At 39.0% G+C, this 17,997-nt stretch overlaps 1 protein-coding gene across 5 annotated transcripts in view; it reads right to left on the minus strand.

Moving 5' to 3' along the window:
• Window positions 1-17,997, minus strand: part of cntln (centlein, centrosomal protein) — an 81,426-nt gene that overhangs the window by 5,981 nt on the left and 57,448 nt on the right. For all 5 annotated transcript variants that reach the window (XM_043237482.1, XM_043237487.1, XM_043237474.1 and 2 more), the window contains 9 exons: window positions 16,073-16,148; window positions 14,822-15,039; window positions 9,786-9,947; window positions 7,676-7,773; window positions 5,824-5,950; window positions 5,463-5,600; window positions 4,944-5,129; window positions 1,346-1,516; window positions 901-975 (listed from right to left, as the gene is read on the minus strand). In XM_043237482.1, the coding sequence (XP_043093417.1) occupies window positions 901-975; window positions 1,346-1,516; window positions 4,944-5,129; window positions 5,463-5,600; window positions 5,824-5,950; window positions 7,676-7,773; window positions 9,786-9,947; window positions 14,822-15,039; window positions 16,073-16,148 (1,251 nt within the window). The remainder of the gene's footprint in view (window positions 1-900; window positions 976-1,345; window positions 1,517-4,943; window positions 5,130-5,462; window positions 5,601-5,823; window positions 5,951-7,675; window positions 7,774-9,785; window positions 9,948-14,821; window positions 15,040-16,072; window positions 16,149-17,997) is intronic.

Raw genomic sequence — 17,997 nt, forward strand, 5'->3', positions numbered from 1 at the left:
AAATGTTTACAGTTCTCTTTACACTACACGCATAACCTACAACTAGCCGATGGTTTGAATAAAATATTACTCGGTTGTGCAGCCTCCCCATCTATATTCTTTTGTCTGTTTTTTTACACATACGTACATCTACCCACAACGAACTACTCCAACGTTCTTTCACCTCCATTTCATGTCGACTTAGCATAAATTACCTTTTTAATAAATACAATTTAAGAAATGCTTCAAATTGTTTTAAATAATTAATGATTTGCATTGTAGTTAACGCGTACACTTCTCATTTATTCGCACGACACATTTTTATACATTTGCATTGTGTAAAAGAAATGGGAGAAAAGTACATTCTTCTCAATTCGCCAATTATTTTTGTTTTGTGTGTTCTATATTTGAGGATTTATTCATATAAATCAAAACAAATGATGTAAATCTGCAATAACTGCACGATACCACATTTAGTATCTCGTATGGGCCAACATTTTTGCCGTTGACCTTTCATGATAAAATTCCACATGGGTAAATTTTTTTTGTTTTAGCTAAATATTACACCGGTTACATTTGTTTTGATTATTATCAAAAATATCGTCCTGAGCTTCTCACGCTTCTGTTCTCTCCAGCTGAAAACATGCGTGCACATCGCACCATCTATTGTAGCATGATTTCGCTTTCTGTTCAGCCTGACAAATACAGAGCAGTGAATAGACCATTCATCTGCGATTTGTTTCGCTTTTTCAGGGCGTGAAAGGGCCTTAACAGATTAATCTGTTCATTTTCGAATCTGCAGGATATATTTGAAAAAGGTCAATTACGTTAAAAGCACCGCATTAAAATTATGAGTACTGAAAAAATGTGAAAAACTGAAAGAAAAAAAAAAAAGAAAAAAAATTGCTGATTAAATCAGACCTGCTGCTGAAGGATGTGTTGTACATGTTCAGCCCAATCCGTGTCTGGCCCACGACCCACAAACGCCTCCTCACACTGCAAATCACAAAACATGGCCGGAAATGCTGTTAAAAGCCACGAAGAGAATACTTCAACTTCTTTTGTGTGGGTGTGTAAGAGTGCCACGGTGTCACTGGATGACCCCAAAAGTGATTCAGCTTATACATGTGGAAATTATGAATAATAATAATAAAAATGAACTAAATAAAATGAAAATAAAAATAAAGCACGTTGAAAACCCATGTGTACAATTTTGGCAGATATAATCAGAATACACACATGTACAAAATCCTGCCAAACAAAAAATGTTCGGTTGGCAATGATGATAATGATGTTTGAGAACGGAGTCGGATTTATTTTTTCCATTTGTAACTCCCATGTTGTGTGCGTTTCCCACGATACTTACCTCATCTGTGTCCAGCATGTTCACCAGGTCCGTTTCTGTCATGTTGAGGATAGACGCCGCTTTCACTAGCGACCGTTTAGTCATTCTGCTTCCTTCTCTTTCGCTCTTTTTCTCCCTCCTCAAATGGGCTTTAATATCCTGCACATCCTGTGCCAGATGATTAGCCAGTGCCTTATCAATAAAAATAGAACACATTTTCTTGTTACGGTACAATCTAAAGTGGCTGCAGGTATGATGAAGAATGCTTTTGTTGAATAGAGAGCGGCCTGAATGAAGTGCCGAATGCTACTTGACTTTTGATGCAAGACGCACTGAAATTTCGAAGGCTCTCGTGTTGATATGGAAAGGAATTGCGCAGAGATGCCAAGCTCTTAAAAAACACGCGCTTTGATTTATTTGATTTCTTTTTTTTTTTGTATGGCACATAATATATGAGACATTCTCAGAAGAGTGTAAATAATGGGGAGACGAGAGGCTCTTAAAATGGCGGTGGGCAGCGTTGGATCTTATCCTTTGTTGCGCCCGTTGAGGGCCGAGCTAAATGGGAGTTGTTGCTAAATACTGAGAGACAATTAAATGTTAAAGCTGCCACTGTACATGAGAAAGTCAATAAAGTGAGCTCCCCTTTGTTTCATTTTCAGCTTATTGATCGCGGCAATAATCTCTTGTATCATTCCCCATAAGCCTTGTGAAAACCTGACCTTGGAATGGACAGTCTGCGTGTGTGTGATTCCTGCATGGTCCCGGTTAACTCACAGAAGTATAAGTGAGAGCAATCACACGCGGTTGATCAGAGCACTGTTCTTTGGGGCATGCTCCATTTCCCACATCTCCCCACCAACGTTATTTGTTTCATAAAGCCTTCATCATAAATACTTCAAATGGATCTTCATTATATTTCAGGGGATGCTATTGGATTACATAAAGGCTAGTCTTGCGTCCTCTTGTTCACACAGCGCCAATGTGCAGTGATGCCATTAAAAACTAAAGCAATTTAACTAGCAAATGTCTCTATCAGTTGCGAGCTCTAAAAACAATCATTTATGTTCATTTGGGTGCAGGGGGCGGGGTTTAAGGTGTACTTCAAAGCAGAGGTGACTTAACATACTGCAATGGAGCGGAAATGTGCAGTTTGCTGCCAAGAAAAAAAAAAAAAACACAGCTATTTTAAGAGACTCGTTGACCTTGACATACAGTAATGAGGGTGCTCTGATATTTGAACAAATCTTCTTCACTGAATATTGTTTAAAAAAATCTAGACCTTTATTGCAGGAAGAACTAAAATACACCGCACAAAATCTGCTTTTACAATTTTCTTGTATCCATTCTCCATCCGGAACCAATAACATAAAAGAAATAAAAAAGAAACAGATAATCTACAACGGTAATAACAATAAAATACACCTAAAAATGAAAATGATGTCAAGTAGTATTCTTCTTGTCATAAAAAACCATCAGAATCGTGACATTTTTTTAGACACGACATCATTTTCTTCTGGCTTTTTCTTACTATATGCCATAGACCAAATATTAAATATCGCCGTCTAACAATCTGATAGTCTGGGGCAAAATTGTTGTCTAGATTCTCTTACGTGAATTTCATCTTTTAAGCTAATCTTTTTTTTTGGTCACTTTTTTTTATTATCCCGCTAAATATTAAAAGATATGATATGAATAATATGTTCGTTATTGAAGAGGTCTATTCGGCCGATTACAAAAAGAAATATGTTATACAATTAATAGTAATAAATTAATTTTCTCCCGAAATCACGAAGACACAAGAGAGTCTGAAAACTGTTGAACAAGTGCCATGTCAATGCCTCTTAAGCGGCAATAAGCTCGAGTAAAAATTGAAAGCGTTGTTCGTGGTCCGCAACGTGAGAAAATTCCTGCGAAATTTAGATAAATTGGTCAATGTGAACTTTCGCTTTACATTTACATACGCTACATAAACATGATTAAACCTGCAACATTGAAAATTCTCTAGAGGGATGCCCAGCTCATCAACAAACTGTCAAAAGAGCATACGACTTTATTTAAAGCTTAATAGATATTCACTGTCACTAGTCAAAGGGTAGATTCAATTGACCTAAGCCCAGCGCGCAGAAAAATCCGGAAAGAGATTAAGTGAATTTATCACATACTCTGCACATCTCCCCTGGCCGCTTCTCGAGAGCCAGCCGAGCTGCAGGATAGTGTGATGGAGGCCAAGAGGAGAAGGGTTCTTACCCACAATCACCCTAGCCACAGGGCCAATTTAGCAGTTCTCTTGCAGAGGAGAAGGATTAGAGGAGCGGAGGAGAAAAAATTCCTCTTTAAATGACTTACCTGCATTAAACCACGCTGGATTGTATTAGAAGATAAACTACTGAGGAAATTACTGAGAAAATAAATTAGACTTTATCTTCAATCTTCTGTGACATTTGCCATTTTTCACTCTCAACACCACTTGAACGGGGAAGGTAAATGTTTACCAGCAACGCAAGTAAACGCTGGATAGGGCTGCGTTAATGAGCTCTCTTAATGACTTCGTGTTATACTAATCTAGCGCGCTGTCTTAAAGATGTCTTTATTACTGCAACAAGCATTTAATGCAATTTGAACTATTCCTTCAGTTTAAACGCATGAAATCGTTCCTGTTGCACCTGCACTATAATGCACTACATGCTATCAATTACTCATGGCCACATGCATTTGCATAATTCAAACAAAGCTCTCTGGTGGATCCCCAAATGGCATTATAATCATCCCAAAAGATCCCTCTTGAAGCTTCCTGACAGAATGGCATGTTCAAAGCTCATCAATCCATGACAGGGGGATGTAGGCCAGAGAGCCGGGCCGTCTACAGGGACCATCATTAACACACTAGCAGGAATCAGCCACAGGTTAACTATGTTGACTGTACCAAACCACAGGCTACAAAAACACGCTGGCTTTTGACGACAGATTTTTGCAAAGGAATTTTAGAACCGAATCCATATCTTTTTTCTCTCTAGGGTCTGCGTATTGATCATACCTTGCATCTAACACCCCGTTTACACATTCTGTTTCAGGTGAACTGATCACAAGCGCAGAGTGGTAAATAAATGTGTTGTGATCTAATCGCTGAAACCACATTCACTAGATTAAAAAAAAAAAAAAATGACCTCGTTGCATTTGTAATGTAAATGCTAGTCAGTCCTGACTGCACCGGCACAACAAGGGCCACCTACTCACCTGTCAATCAAACACTATTTAAAAAACTATTTTACTGGGTACATGCAGGTTGTTTTTTTTGTTTTTTTAAAGAACCGGTAATGCAAAAAGCATTTGCAAAAGGCAAAACACGTAAGTCTTCTTACATGCAGTATTGTGAAACTCACACAGCTTACTATTTTGAAATTCTTTAAAATCTAAATTTTGCTCAGATTAATTTCTTTACGTCATCATTACAATTTGATCTATTTAGTCACAGATACTCGCTTTTTGATTAAATCACAGGAGACATTTTTTACTGCAAGGAGTAAACAGTAATGTGTATCAGCTGATCGGATTAATCAAGACTTAAATTTAACACCGAGCGTAAATGGCCTAAAAAACCAAAGGAATGTTTTGATACCTCTGTGAATGTGTGGAACTGGTGCCGCTGGGACTCGGCGAGGGCAAGTTTTCTCTGCAGTGTTTCCAAAGCCTGAGAGCTCTGTTCGGCCAAACCGTGCATCTGTTTAGACGCGGTCTGCTCCAGCTCGGCCATGGCCTGATCGCGCTCGCTTACGCGCGCCTGGAGGACGGTCAACCGCTGTTCCTGGGGATGTGTAAGCAGAAATCAAAAATCCCATCAAAACAAACACACCTTAAATAGCTTCTAACTATCATTTAATGAATTAGGACATTACATTATGAATAGATAGCAGATGTATATAATAGATAATCTAGTAAAATAACAGTGAATGCACAGATCAATAGCAGAAGATAAAACGAAAGTATATGGCATTGGGGCCAAACATCAAATGAGATTGATGGTAATTAGGTGAATAACGATGAAAGAAAGAAAGAAAAAAAGCTACAATACAATGCAGGATAAGCACCAATAAAAAAAACATACGGAAGCGTTAAAAATGACTAGATGCTCCTGAACCTTTTTCTGAAGCTCTTCTTTGAGTTTTTGGCCGGTTGCCTCATGCTGTTTTTTTTCTGCAGTGGCAACTGTCAATCTTCTCTTTAGAGAGTCGACAAGGGCTTTCCGGTTAGTTGACTCATCAGTGAGAGATTTCATCTAAAAAAGAAAAGCAATTGTTATTAAATAAGAGCGGGGTCGCTGAGACCTAAAATTCAATTACTTCAATATTTTTAAACAGACAGTGAAACGTGGAAGCCTAGGAAGTTCAGGCTCTGGATGAGTGACACAATCAATAACGGCAGAGAGAATAATTAATTCCAGGTTGCTCCAAGGCTGTTGCCATGGCTAGTACAGTATCTGTTGTTTGAGCAGGACCTACTTTCTTCTCCAAGTCTTCAGTCACTGCTCTTTGGCTTCTTTCGGAGTCCTGGCAAATCTTTAGTCTGCACCTGAGATCCTCCACCAGCTGCCTTTTCATCGTCACATCTCTCTCTAAAACACCAACCCTGCACCAACATATGCACAGAAACGTCAGTGTTTTTTTTTGTTTTCATGCGGACATGCTGCCTTAAAAAATTAACAAATGTAAATGAATAATTAAACGGAGAGAAAACAAATAAAATGCCAGCAGCATTGTAACCAGATTCCTTCTAAATACTTTAAACATCTACACATATCTGACATATAAAAGTGTAGGAATATGTTAACATTTGAGGGCTGTTTTATGGACTGCCTCCTTGACCAGAGCTGCCGTAATGATGAGTAAAGGTCCTTTTTAAATAAATATCCTCAAATTCCAGAGAGAGAGAGTGCCTGAAGCAAATGCACTGAATAAATGTGAGAGCTTCTTATTGGAGTGACATTAAATTAAATAAGACCGGGTGGCCTGGGGAAATGGAGTCAGGTTACCCAACAGCCATTAATGAGAAAACCCATATTGACCCCGCTGTAGAGTGGACGAAGCGTTTCTCCTGTTGACTTACAGCCACGCTTCACTCATCCTCCCCCACTTTACTCCATCTTTCCCAAAGCTCAAGAGAGCAAATGGCAATTAGATCTATAACATTTATTTTAGGAGGAAGCTCGCCCAAAAAGAATAGCAGGATGGTGATACTGATGACTGGTGTGAGCCTCAAAACAGCTCCTCTACAGATGCCTGGCTCGCTAAATCGTTTGAACGCTTTCCTTCGCGCTCTCCGCTTTGTCTCTTTGGTGTTGAGGTGCTAGATTGCTAATTCAGAATGCATTTTGGATGCTAATACAGTTGTAAGTGCTTTCATAGATCATGGATGCGCAGTTTGCAGCAGAAAACAAAGGAGATGAATACATTTATGATATGGAAAGACAACAGGCGGCACATGAAAGGCAGGCCTTTATGAATAAGGCAGAGACCTCTGCGCCGGATATTGACTCAGGACATGGCAGCATGCTTTGAAATTCACTTTTTTTGAAGACAGTGCAGCAGATGTATTTTTTACAGCGTCTAGACATGTATTTCATTTAAACAAGCTGCGTGGCGTAAGGCGGCTTCTGCTCGCAGGGACTCCTCATCTGTGATTTCACACGTTGTCACAGACTGCCGTGAAACCCCAGAGTTTTGCTCGTCCGCGGACACTCCGCGCGACATTCACGCGCTTCTGAGCAAGCGCAACTTGGAAAAAAATTCATATCTTTGTTTTCCAGTTGGGAAGTCAAACGAGATACATTTTTTCAGCATAGGAAACATTGCAAAAAAAAAATAAAAATTTTTTTTTGCCTTAATGGCAGATTTTTTTGCCATTGTTTCAAGCAAACCCTCTCTAAATGTTTTATTTATTATTAACAGCCTTTTTTTTATCCCACTGAGGTGGCTCGAAATGAGTGACGAGGAAAGAAAGAAAGGAAGGAAGGAAGTAAAAAGGACAGGGAGAAGGCAAGCAGTTAACACAACAGACTGTCAGACTCGGTGCCCAGGGCAAGACATCTTATGACGATAGTGCATAACTACATGGGAAGGAAATTACAGCTCCTGTCACTGTCTCTTTCTGTCTGCTCGTATGTATCTCTCCACGCAGCCAGCTTCATGCTTTTGAAAACCTACGAATTGTGTTGAAGTCTGCCACATGGTGGAATCAGACACTGCGAATGTGACCCGGAGTACGATAAAGAGAAATAGAGGGTGAGGAAGTGTGAATACCTCAAGACTAAGAAGGAAAGAGAGGCAGTCAAGAGAGGGGATAGAGAGCATTTACCTCTCGTGCAGTTCCTTCAGTGTCTGATCTCTTTCATCTAACTGAGCCCTCAGGCTCTTGTTAGCAGCAGTGTGTTTGCTCATCTCACTGCTGGCATTCTGTAGAGAGAAAGAGTCGCACATTTATCCTATCATCTGATATCCCATCGCGCAGGACTCATTTATGAATATTGAGCCATCGGGATGCTTAACGAGGATGCTGCTTCACATCTGTTTCACAGAAATATACGCATCTACATATGTCCTGTGCATGGGCATATGGTCAATGGTGTGATGTTCATTTTTTATTCAGATCTATGAGGCAATTAAAAAAAGTATGTACAATTATGTGCGTGTTTTTGCAAGGTTCAGTTTATGTAAGGATATTGCATTCTAATTAATATTATTTCTTAAACAGGAATACATGAATGAAATCGTGAATATTTGAAGGGGGGAAAAAAAAATAGCAAAATCAAAAGCCAGCAAAATTGCTGAAAATCTCTTTATCATCATGACAAGAGAACCATAGAGGAAATAATAAACAGGAAATAACATTTTGTTAAATCACAGCGAGGCCTTCCTGTAGAAGCTCAGGACTGTACACCATTTTATAATAAAAAATGTTAGATATGCTGACCTTCTGATTAAAAATGTGGTTATACTCCAAGTCAGTTGTTTAGAGCCATTAATCCAAATTTTAAAAAATTGGTATAAACATGTTTAACGATAGAAAATAACAGAAATACAACGCAATTGCATTCTGAGATCGATTCTTTTGTCATTTCTCCTATTCATCCTCTCAGACATCCTCATTTGTCACAATATTTTATGTAATGTATTGTAGCACTGCATATTTATATATTTATAATTTATAGCATTATTTATTATGCCGGGTTTTGATCTATTTAGTGGCAGATTTGTTCAACCTCTGTGAATGTGTGTCAAGGTAAGAGGCACACTGAAAACTCTGACGACAGCTTGAGTTGGTGGGATGCCTGTGATCATGTGAATGATGGATATTTGTATGTGCACCTTGTCTTTAGTTGAAAGGAATGGAGGACTCGTTTATGTAGCACACATCCTGACTGCATATAACACACACCCACACACACTCTCCTGTCTCTCGAACATGACACTACCATTGAGACCAACACAAAAATATAAAGAGCAGTGCCAGACCCCATATTTCAATTGGCTGATATTATAGACTAAAAACTTGTTTATAGGGGAAAAAAAAACAAAAGAAGAAAAAAAAAACACACTTCAAATGGAGAAAGTCAAAGCAAATATTTCGATGCATGTTTGAACTTTGTTTCAAGTTTCAGCTTTTTTTGTATGCATCAAATTCACGTCTTCACTTATCAATAAATACATAGTATGAATCAATCTATCTACACGTGTATCTATAATAATTCTATTTAACAAAAAGAGTTCAACCTATGATAACATTTAACCGAAGATTGCTTTAGCAAATACGTACTTGTATTTTACAAAGCTAAAGTGAAAGATTTTATTTTTAACAATGTATTTAATATAATTATATAAACAGTGGGCTCATTTTCTCGTCTTACTGTAGTCTAAAAATGCTTGTGAATCTATTGCAGAGTATACATAAACAAACACAAAAATTATTTAACATTCTTAAATATTTTAAGACAGTTGAATTATTGAAAAACAATACCGACCCGAGGTGCAACAGCCACTCTGCTGCATGTCGCGGCCGCATTATTACCTTAAGGTGTGCATTATTTGTCAATAATTCAACGGCCCGTTGTTATTTATTCCTTATTTATTTTATATTGTGTTATATTAAATTTTTACATTACATATATATATATATATATATATATACACACACACACCTTGTTTTCTGATTTCGCTTTCTAATAAACCTTACATCGCATGCAAACGTGGCCTGTGACGAATTGCCTCTTATGTTCCTCATAAATCGCTGCTAAATAAGCAAATTCAAAAATGCAAATAATAAATACAAACGAGTTGCGCATTTCATAAATCGGTTACATCTCGTACTTGTGTGCCGCTGTCGTTCTTCCCGCGCAGGTTCCTGTTTGAATCCATCAATCAAATACGAGCAAGTTGAACCTACTGTAATGAAAGTAATTGTAAAAGACCTTCAGTCGGTGAGCGAGCTGTTTGACTTGGGCCTGCAGGCGCTCGGGGTCCACGGCGGGGGGGTTCATTGACGTTTGCTGCCGTATTCGTCTCCACTGCTCTAACTCCGTCTGCAGAGATGCCTTCTGCTGCTCCAGACCAGCCAGCTCGCACGCCTGCTTCTGCTCACCGACACACAAACAAGCAATAAACAAATCCACGTGTGCAAGCTCTTACAACAGCTGCGGAACAAAGGAGCAGATAAGTATCAATTAAGCAAGCTGCATGACAAATAGGCAAAAGTCTGATTAAACATTTTCTGGTGAATTTTATGATTAAGGAGCATTTTTTTAGGCTCGGGACTACGTAGCGGTTTGCGATTAAAGCCCTAAATCCGATTAAAGCTTTATGCTAATAAGGAGGCAGATCATTCCTCCGTTTTTCTGTTGATTGTCAGCCTTAATAGAGCCATTGTCGGCTCGTCCCAGTGCACTCTGGGAGTTTATCAGCACTGCGTAGAGCTGAAAGCTGAGCACTAGGACTAATTGCTCACTCGCTCTCTAACATACACACAGTTACTGCATAGAACTAAGTGAATAACACAAAGCCCTGTTTGGGGAATAAAACCACAGAGTTTATAACAACACTCAGATGAGATGCTTCACCCTCTGTCCAAACATAATGATTTCTTACTGCACCCAGCATACAATATGGGGCCAATAAGAGGAAAATGTCTACACACACATACACAGTTTCTTGTGGAACATCTCAAACATGCAACTGCTGATATCTGGTTTCTGACCTTTTAATAGAGCATTCTCTTTCTCTCTCTGTCTTTTTTTTTTTTTTTTTTTTTTTGTAGGTTTGTGCTAATGAAAGACACACTGAGAGGCAACACACTGAGAGGCAGTGATGGTGTTTCCAGTAAACGGAGAGTTTAATAAATGACCCTGAAACCGGGGGATCATGTGGCTTTTTGTCTACATACTGACACGTCCTCTGGTCCCCTATACGCTGTGTGATAAAGCACAGGTTTTCAAATGGTTTGATGCTAAGGCCCCCGAAGATATGACGATGCGAATGAAAAGAATTATAAAAGGCATAAATGAAAAAAACTAAATGTATATACACGGTATATTTATAATCGATTCTTTATAAATTCACTAATGTCAAAATGAATAAGTAAAAAGCAAATGTTAACATAAGGATGTATAAACATTTAGAATAAATACAAAAAATTCACAGAAATAATTGTGCTACACACAAATAATTAGCATCTGTATCTATATGGTAAAAACAAATGTGTTAAAAACAATTGCGCCGCACATTGAATGAATTTCTTTAAGAAGTTAACAGTCCTACAAAAAACGCTTCTTTCTCTCAAATTGTTGGCGGACCCCAAGAATCCTTTGTTAGAATTTTTTTGTGTGAGAATGCTTGAGTAGACGGCTTCTACAGATCAGTGATTTACGAACTGCCATGACCAGTCAGTCACCTGGAGCAGTAAATTAAACTGTCAAGCTTGTTAGAATCCAGTCACACTCGTCTCTCTCACCCAACTCGGACGAGATGTGGGGAGGTTAGTTTGGCTTAGCGTTAACAGCCTCTGAAAGCCTCGCTGTCAGAAGAGAAGTCTAATCCTGAGGTAATCCCGACCCTTCCTAAAAGAGGAACACGGACTACACCTGCAAATTACGCATATTACAGGCCCGGCCTGTCAAACAGGCTGTCAAGTCCCTCCGCCGTGGTGATAGGAGAGGTTCTGCCACACTATGATTAATCCCACCGCCGTGATTAATCTGAACGGCTCAAAGGTGTGACAGCAGTCTTCACAAGAAAGCTGACCTGAGCGGGGGTAGATAGGTGAACGTGTCCAACCTGTCAAAGTACATCAAGTGCACTTCCTCTGTCATCCCTAACAACACGACTTCAGATTCGTGACAGCTGCAGCACTTTTTTTGTCACCTACATTTATTGTGTCGCAGCACCAGCTTGTGGTTGGAGCACTTAATAAAACTAAATGCGTTAATACTTTATTTAAGAAAGGAGAGAGCAAAAAAGGAGACATCAGCTGGAAACTCCTCAGGGACGTGCGCTGTGATTGACTGATGAAAGTGTCACTTCACTGTTGAGCATGTGTTCCACTTAGAGAGAACAAGGAACACACACACACACACACACTCCACAGCAGATGCATTATATCAGGTGCCGCTAAAACAACCATCAGCCGCGGTTCTAACACATGTAGGGAAGTGAGAAGCCATTCGACTCATCTAATATACATCACAGAGTCTGTAATAAGAGATCCGTTCTCTGCTAATACTGCATATGACATGCGTGTGATCGCTACAAGAGCTCTGTGACACTTCAGCTCTGCCACAGCACGACTACTCCGCTTCGAGCTTTAATTGAACTTGGCCATTTATCACAGGAGCTTTGTCTTTTCTGCCTAGACAATATAATGAGAGGGAGGGTGAGAGACGGAAAGAGAGAGAGAGACATTAAAATGAGCAAAATAAAGGATCGATACCAGACCACAAAGGGCACAGGGATCAATGCGAGCTGAGAGTAGTGTGACACCCGACACGAACACTAATACAGAAGAAACACAGACTCTTACGCAGAGGGGAAGGAGAAGAACACACCAGAATTTGCAAATGAATAAAAGTAATGTGCTTATTTTTTAGTGCGGGACTTGGCTCACGATGAAAGTGTTACAATGCAACTACAGAATAAGGGCCTAATTTAGTCAGAAATGCAAATTATTGAAACCTCGACAGTTATATAAAATATAATTCGGCAATCACGTTGTTGGAATGATATTCGCAATAAAAGCACTCTTTTAGCCAGAAATTAGTACTGACAAACGCACTTTAAAGACTGTTGCTTTATGTAATTGTCTGATAACAATGTACAGGAAAGGAATCAGCTTTTGCCTGAGAGCCAGCCACACACAGCGACTAAAATAGCTTTTGCTCCACTACTGAAACCTCACGTCCGTGGTTCATTTTTAACATGTCAAAACTGCTTTCGATTTATTTAGGTAAAAGTTTTTATTTCCTCCCTGTATTCCTACATCAGCTGGCGGAGGAGCGTTTTACTCGGCTGCGGAATCAGACGCCATTCTAATAATTCCATCTAGAATAAAAGGCACGGCATACGGCTAGGTGAGCTCATGAATATACACGAGCGTATTTACATTCAAAGGTGCAGAGCTGGATTTGACACGCAAGCTGTAAAACCCACACTACTCCAGCTGATGGCGTGATGGTGGGCCGCTGTCTTTTAGCAGTTAGCATTGGTGGAGCCTTACATCAACTCATAGCATATTAACATCTGCCTCGCTGCCTAATACGTACTGTGCGTTTGCACTAAAGTTCTCAAATATGTTCTTAAGAACAGATGGATTTTTTTTTTTGTTGAGAAAAAACGGACTTCCTGCAGATTATGTGGTATTTATAGGCTAAAATTAAAAAAATCACATCTGGATTATTTTCGATAGAGCTGTTAATGACTTTTGTAAAAACCGCTTTTGTTGATATTATATGTGAATGTCAAAATAATGCAATTCATCACGAAACGTGTCCGTCCGCTGATTCCCCTGATTCTCTCTTACAGAGAACCGCCGTTACACAAGCCAAGGAAGAAAAAAAAAGACACCGAATTCTCAGCTGAACATAAACTACACACATATGTTCCACACGCTGCTGTGATTTTCATCACCTCATCAGACAAGAGGATCAAATCTGGGCACTCCACCTCTAGCCAATTAAAGGGGGTGATCACACTACAGGGCAGCAGGGGGCAGCGTGCAGGGGCACTCGACCTGCTGCCCTTTCACCACTCCATTAATAATGCAAGATTTGGAGTCAAACAAACAAACAGTCATATATGCGCATGTGCAAACACACACACACAAAGACTGGCAAAGTGTCATTGCAGAAGGATGCGATGGAAAGAGAGATGGGCTGGATACTAGGGCGTTCATCTTGACCTCCTGTTCCACTCAAGAGTCTTAATCAAATCTCAGATGGGCTTGGCATTTCCAACAGCGCGGTCTAACCGGAGCCAGCACGCGACACTGTGAGCGAACATTTGAAAACACAATTGACATAAGTACGAGCATCATGAAGACGTCACTAGAAAAAAACGCTACAGTTCACAAAAATATTCTTTGCAGGAAACGAAGAAAGTAAGAGACAAAAATCGATAAACAAACGGGTAAATAAATGATTAATAGCATTTAAATAAACAGCTATAAATAATGCAGGTATTGTAAACAATGTGGCTAAGTCCTTATTCAAATAGCTGAATTAGAACAAGATTGGCCTTGTTTAATGCAACAAAATCAGCGCTGTTAAATATTAACACGTTTTCATTTATTAACCCTTTCTTCTTCTTCTCTGAGAGGCTTTTCTGGTTGTCATTCCTGCAGTCTGTATTATTTCTATCCCAATAGAACTGCAAGTATGCCGTGTTGCGCGTATCATACGTATTTAGTATAACATTTAAAATAAACTAATAAATTAATAAATCACTTACTTTAATCGTTTGACTAAATGGCTCATTTACAACGTTAAACCTTTAATCGCAAAGAAAGGTTTTGTTTACATAATATATATGTGTGTACTGGGTATCTTTATTATGTCTACATACACGCACACACACACACACACACACACACACGCATATATACATTTAAGAAAAAGTATGTTTGTACATTTTAAATATTTATATATAATATTGATTATATTAATGTAAATATATACATGAAATACACAGAAATATTTTTTTAATATATACTGTATATTTATTTATATATAAATAATAAATATACATACTATATACATATATTATGCAAAAACAAATCATGATTACAAATGGTTTGACAACAATACCGTTTAGCTTAGATATTTCTTCCCCTAAAAATTGAATTTCATAGTTCTGAGTACAGTAATTACGTAAGAATCTTTCAAATATAAATAAATAAATAAATAGAATAATAAAAAAAGTCATTCCTTAAGGAGTAAATAAAGTGCCAGTGGAGATGCGATACCTTTGAAAGCTGCTTGCTGGCGCTGAGTTGCTGGAGAAGGGAGTCTAACTGCGCCTGAGTTTGTGCTCGTCTGTGGCTCTGCTCTGCTGCAAGCCGCTCTGCTGCTTGTCTGTCTGCCTGTAGAGCTGCCACTTGCTGCTGGAGGGACAGAAGACGCTGCTGCAAAACAGCATGGGACTTTGAGATTCTTTTCTTCCTGATCTTTTGCAGGGAGGCACCTGAGGGTGGTGAAGAGGACACGATGCTACAGTCAGTCTCTTGCAAGCTGACAGCGGATGACTACACTTTAAATATGCCTTACAGTACAAAACCAGCTAGCAGAATAACATTACTATATCTACAGTATTACAGCCACCGCTTTAATTCGACAATTGTTATTGCGAGCGCTGTGACTAATATTATTGTACAAAATAATGTATGTCTATGATTTAGTAAACGTTATTTTAATTTCTTACATTCTTCCCATGCAGAATAGTGTTCTGGTTAAACCCCTGAGTCTTCATTTTCACCAAAAAAACGAAGGAAAAATTTTGCTTCAGCAGAACGTTTACTTAAAATTATGTGTTCAATAACAAAACAATAAACAATATAATATAGAGGACGGCGTTTTGTAATTGTGCGGTTTCCCCAAGCCCCACATACTACAAAACAGAAATCACGGCATGCTTGTGTTCCTTAAAAAAATATTTCAAATTAAATTTTCCTTGCTTTGTGCTTTCAGTTAGCGTAAGCGCTACCATTCAAATGTTTGGGGAGGCTAAGTTTTCCAGTGCCTCCTGTGTTTACCAAAGCTGCATTTATTAAATAAAAACGACAGTAAAAACGGTGATATTTTTAAATGTTTTCTATTTCAATACATCTTAAAATATATTACTGTAATCGCAAGGCTAAATGCTGAATGTTTTAGAAATTCGTCTCTTATTCACTGAAAATTATTGGATTTAAAGTACCTCTATCTATCTATCTATCTATCTATCTGTCTATCTATCTATCTGTCTATCTATCTATCTATCTATCTATCAAGTATCATTAATAACAGGCATTCAAGAAGAGGTTTAAAGGTTTGCAACTAAAACGTACCACCTAGCAAAGTGAATGGGCTTTACTGCATCACTGTACGTAATTCCTTGACGATAAAATATTTGACTCTCTTACAAATAACTAGAGTATATTTACAGCACTCACAGCAATCAAGAGCAAACAATCACTCATTACGCAAGCGCCTGAGCACAGTTGCGTCAAGCAGGTTACCTTGGAACTGGATGTTCCTGGTTTGAGATTCCTCTCCAGGCCTGTCCGTGGGGCAGATCGGCATGTACCTGCAGCCCTGCGAACAGGCGAGAGGTGGAAACACACAACACATGACACGAAAAGCTGGGGCAACAGTTTAACATAACGTAACGTGGCGGCTCACGGCAGAGTGACACAGAGGAAGCGTTTGTAGTCACATCAAAGAGGCTTTGGCTTTTCCCCTCGTTTGTATCGAACACTATTTAAAAAGGTTTTGATCAGTCTCTCTCTCCCTCTCGGTGGGTTTGATCACGGATTTATTCAGAAGCTCTTTAGTGTGACACGGGCGGCGCAGTGCTCTGCTCCACTGTCACGCCGATGTGAGCCAGCACGGTTGACGAGTACACAGAGGCATTCAGGCAGGATCTAAGAGAGGGCTGACAGCTGTAGAGCTGAGAGGAAGCGAAAAGAGGAGAAGATATGGAGCTTCCATGTTCCCTGAGGGGATGGGGGAGAGCCAGTGGAGCCCTGAGAGTCTGTCGAGAAGAGATCGCACTTTACAGGAACAGACACCTCTGATACACATCTCCCAATCGACACAGCTGCTTAAAGTCAAGAAGAAAATGTTTTTTTGAACTCTTCGCTCCGCAAATGAAAAGAGGCAATTTCAAGGTGAAGAGCGTAATTTTTTTAACTATAAATAAGCTATTTGTAGATTGATTCTGTTCAAAAGTGTTACAACTTAGGCTCTGAGGATACAGCAACATTGCCTCAACCAATTACACGAGCTCAGGCCCGATCTTTGAGTAGATGTCATATACAAAAACTTCTTACTAAAGCTTTCTGTTTGAATCACTTTCAGAATGGGTTTTTTTTTTTCTTTCCAGCTGATGAACAATAAAAAAACATTAGCCAGGCATTAATCGGAATTCACGCCGACTGTAAAAAGCTTGAGCGTTTAAAGCCGAGGACAAACTGCGCGCTAGATAAGGTGGGGCGCTTTTATCAGACCATATTTAATATGGCACCTACCACACACAAAAAGAACATAAATGACATATGTTCAATATGAAGTACGTGTATTTGTATACGTACGCGATTTAAAAATTGTTCTGTTCGCTTCGTCTATCATGCTCATTTGTAAAAAAAAATTCTTTCTACTTCCATTTCTGTTTTTCTCACAGACCCTGTATTAACACAGGAGCTTGTAAGCAAACAAACAAACAAAAGAATACCTATGTGCGCCTTAAGAAGCCAATCGGATTAAATCCCGCAAGATCGGGAAACTGTCAGCATCTAAAAATTGCATAGAGTAATTTTTCTAAACTGTTCTATGTAGTTAGGATTTGAGTCGTACGAATAGAATCCATTTGTCATGTTGTCACCGTCATGTAACTTACCAGCATCAGTTGCATTGATTTACTGCCATTTACAAATCCTCTTCCATGGCCTCGTGGGATAGTAAAGTGACCACTGGATGCACACTTAACAATCTTGCCGGAAACATTAGGTTGCCCCCGAATAATGCCTACTACATAGTATATGCAATTTCAGATACAGCCTAGTTTGCAGGATGTAGTCTGTTTGTATGACCAGAGGCAGACTGAGAACATTTTGAGGAAATTTCAGTTATGCCGTACTTCAAGGTGTCCTTGTTACAGTCTAATTATACAAATAAGAAGCCAAGAATATTAATTAACTTGTACTTTCTTCATAATGCACTAGCATTAGGGCTGGAGTTTGGTTTAGCGGCTTGTAATTATGCATTATTTACTGTTATTACAGTAGACATTAAAAGAAAGCCTTTTGGTTAGATGGTCGGAAATCACCTTTAAAACGTCTTCCTTACGAATCCGTTGACTATCTTGTTAAAAACAAGGCAAATGACAGTTATTGTTTACATTTTTTTATATTTAAAAATTGTAAATAGAAAAGAAGAGAACATT

The sequence above is a fragment of the Puntigrus tetrazona genome, chromosome 1 (assembly GCF_018831695.1).
Source record: "Puntigrus tetrazona isolate hp1 chromosome 1, ASM1883169v1, whole genome shotgun sequence".
Classification (NCBI taxonomy): domain Eukaryota; kingdom Metazoa; phylum Chordata; class Actinopteri; order Cypriniformes; family Cyprinidae; genus Puntigrus; species Puntigrus tetrazona.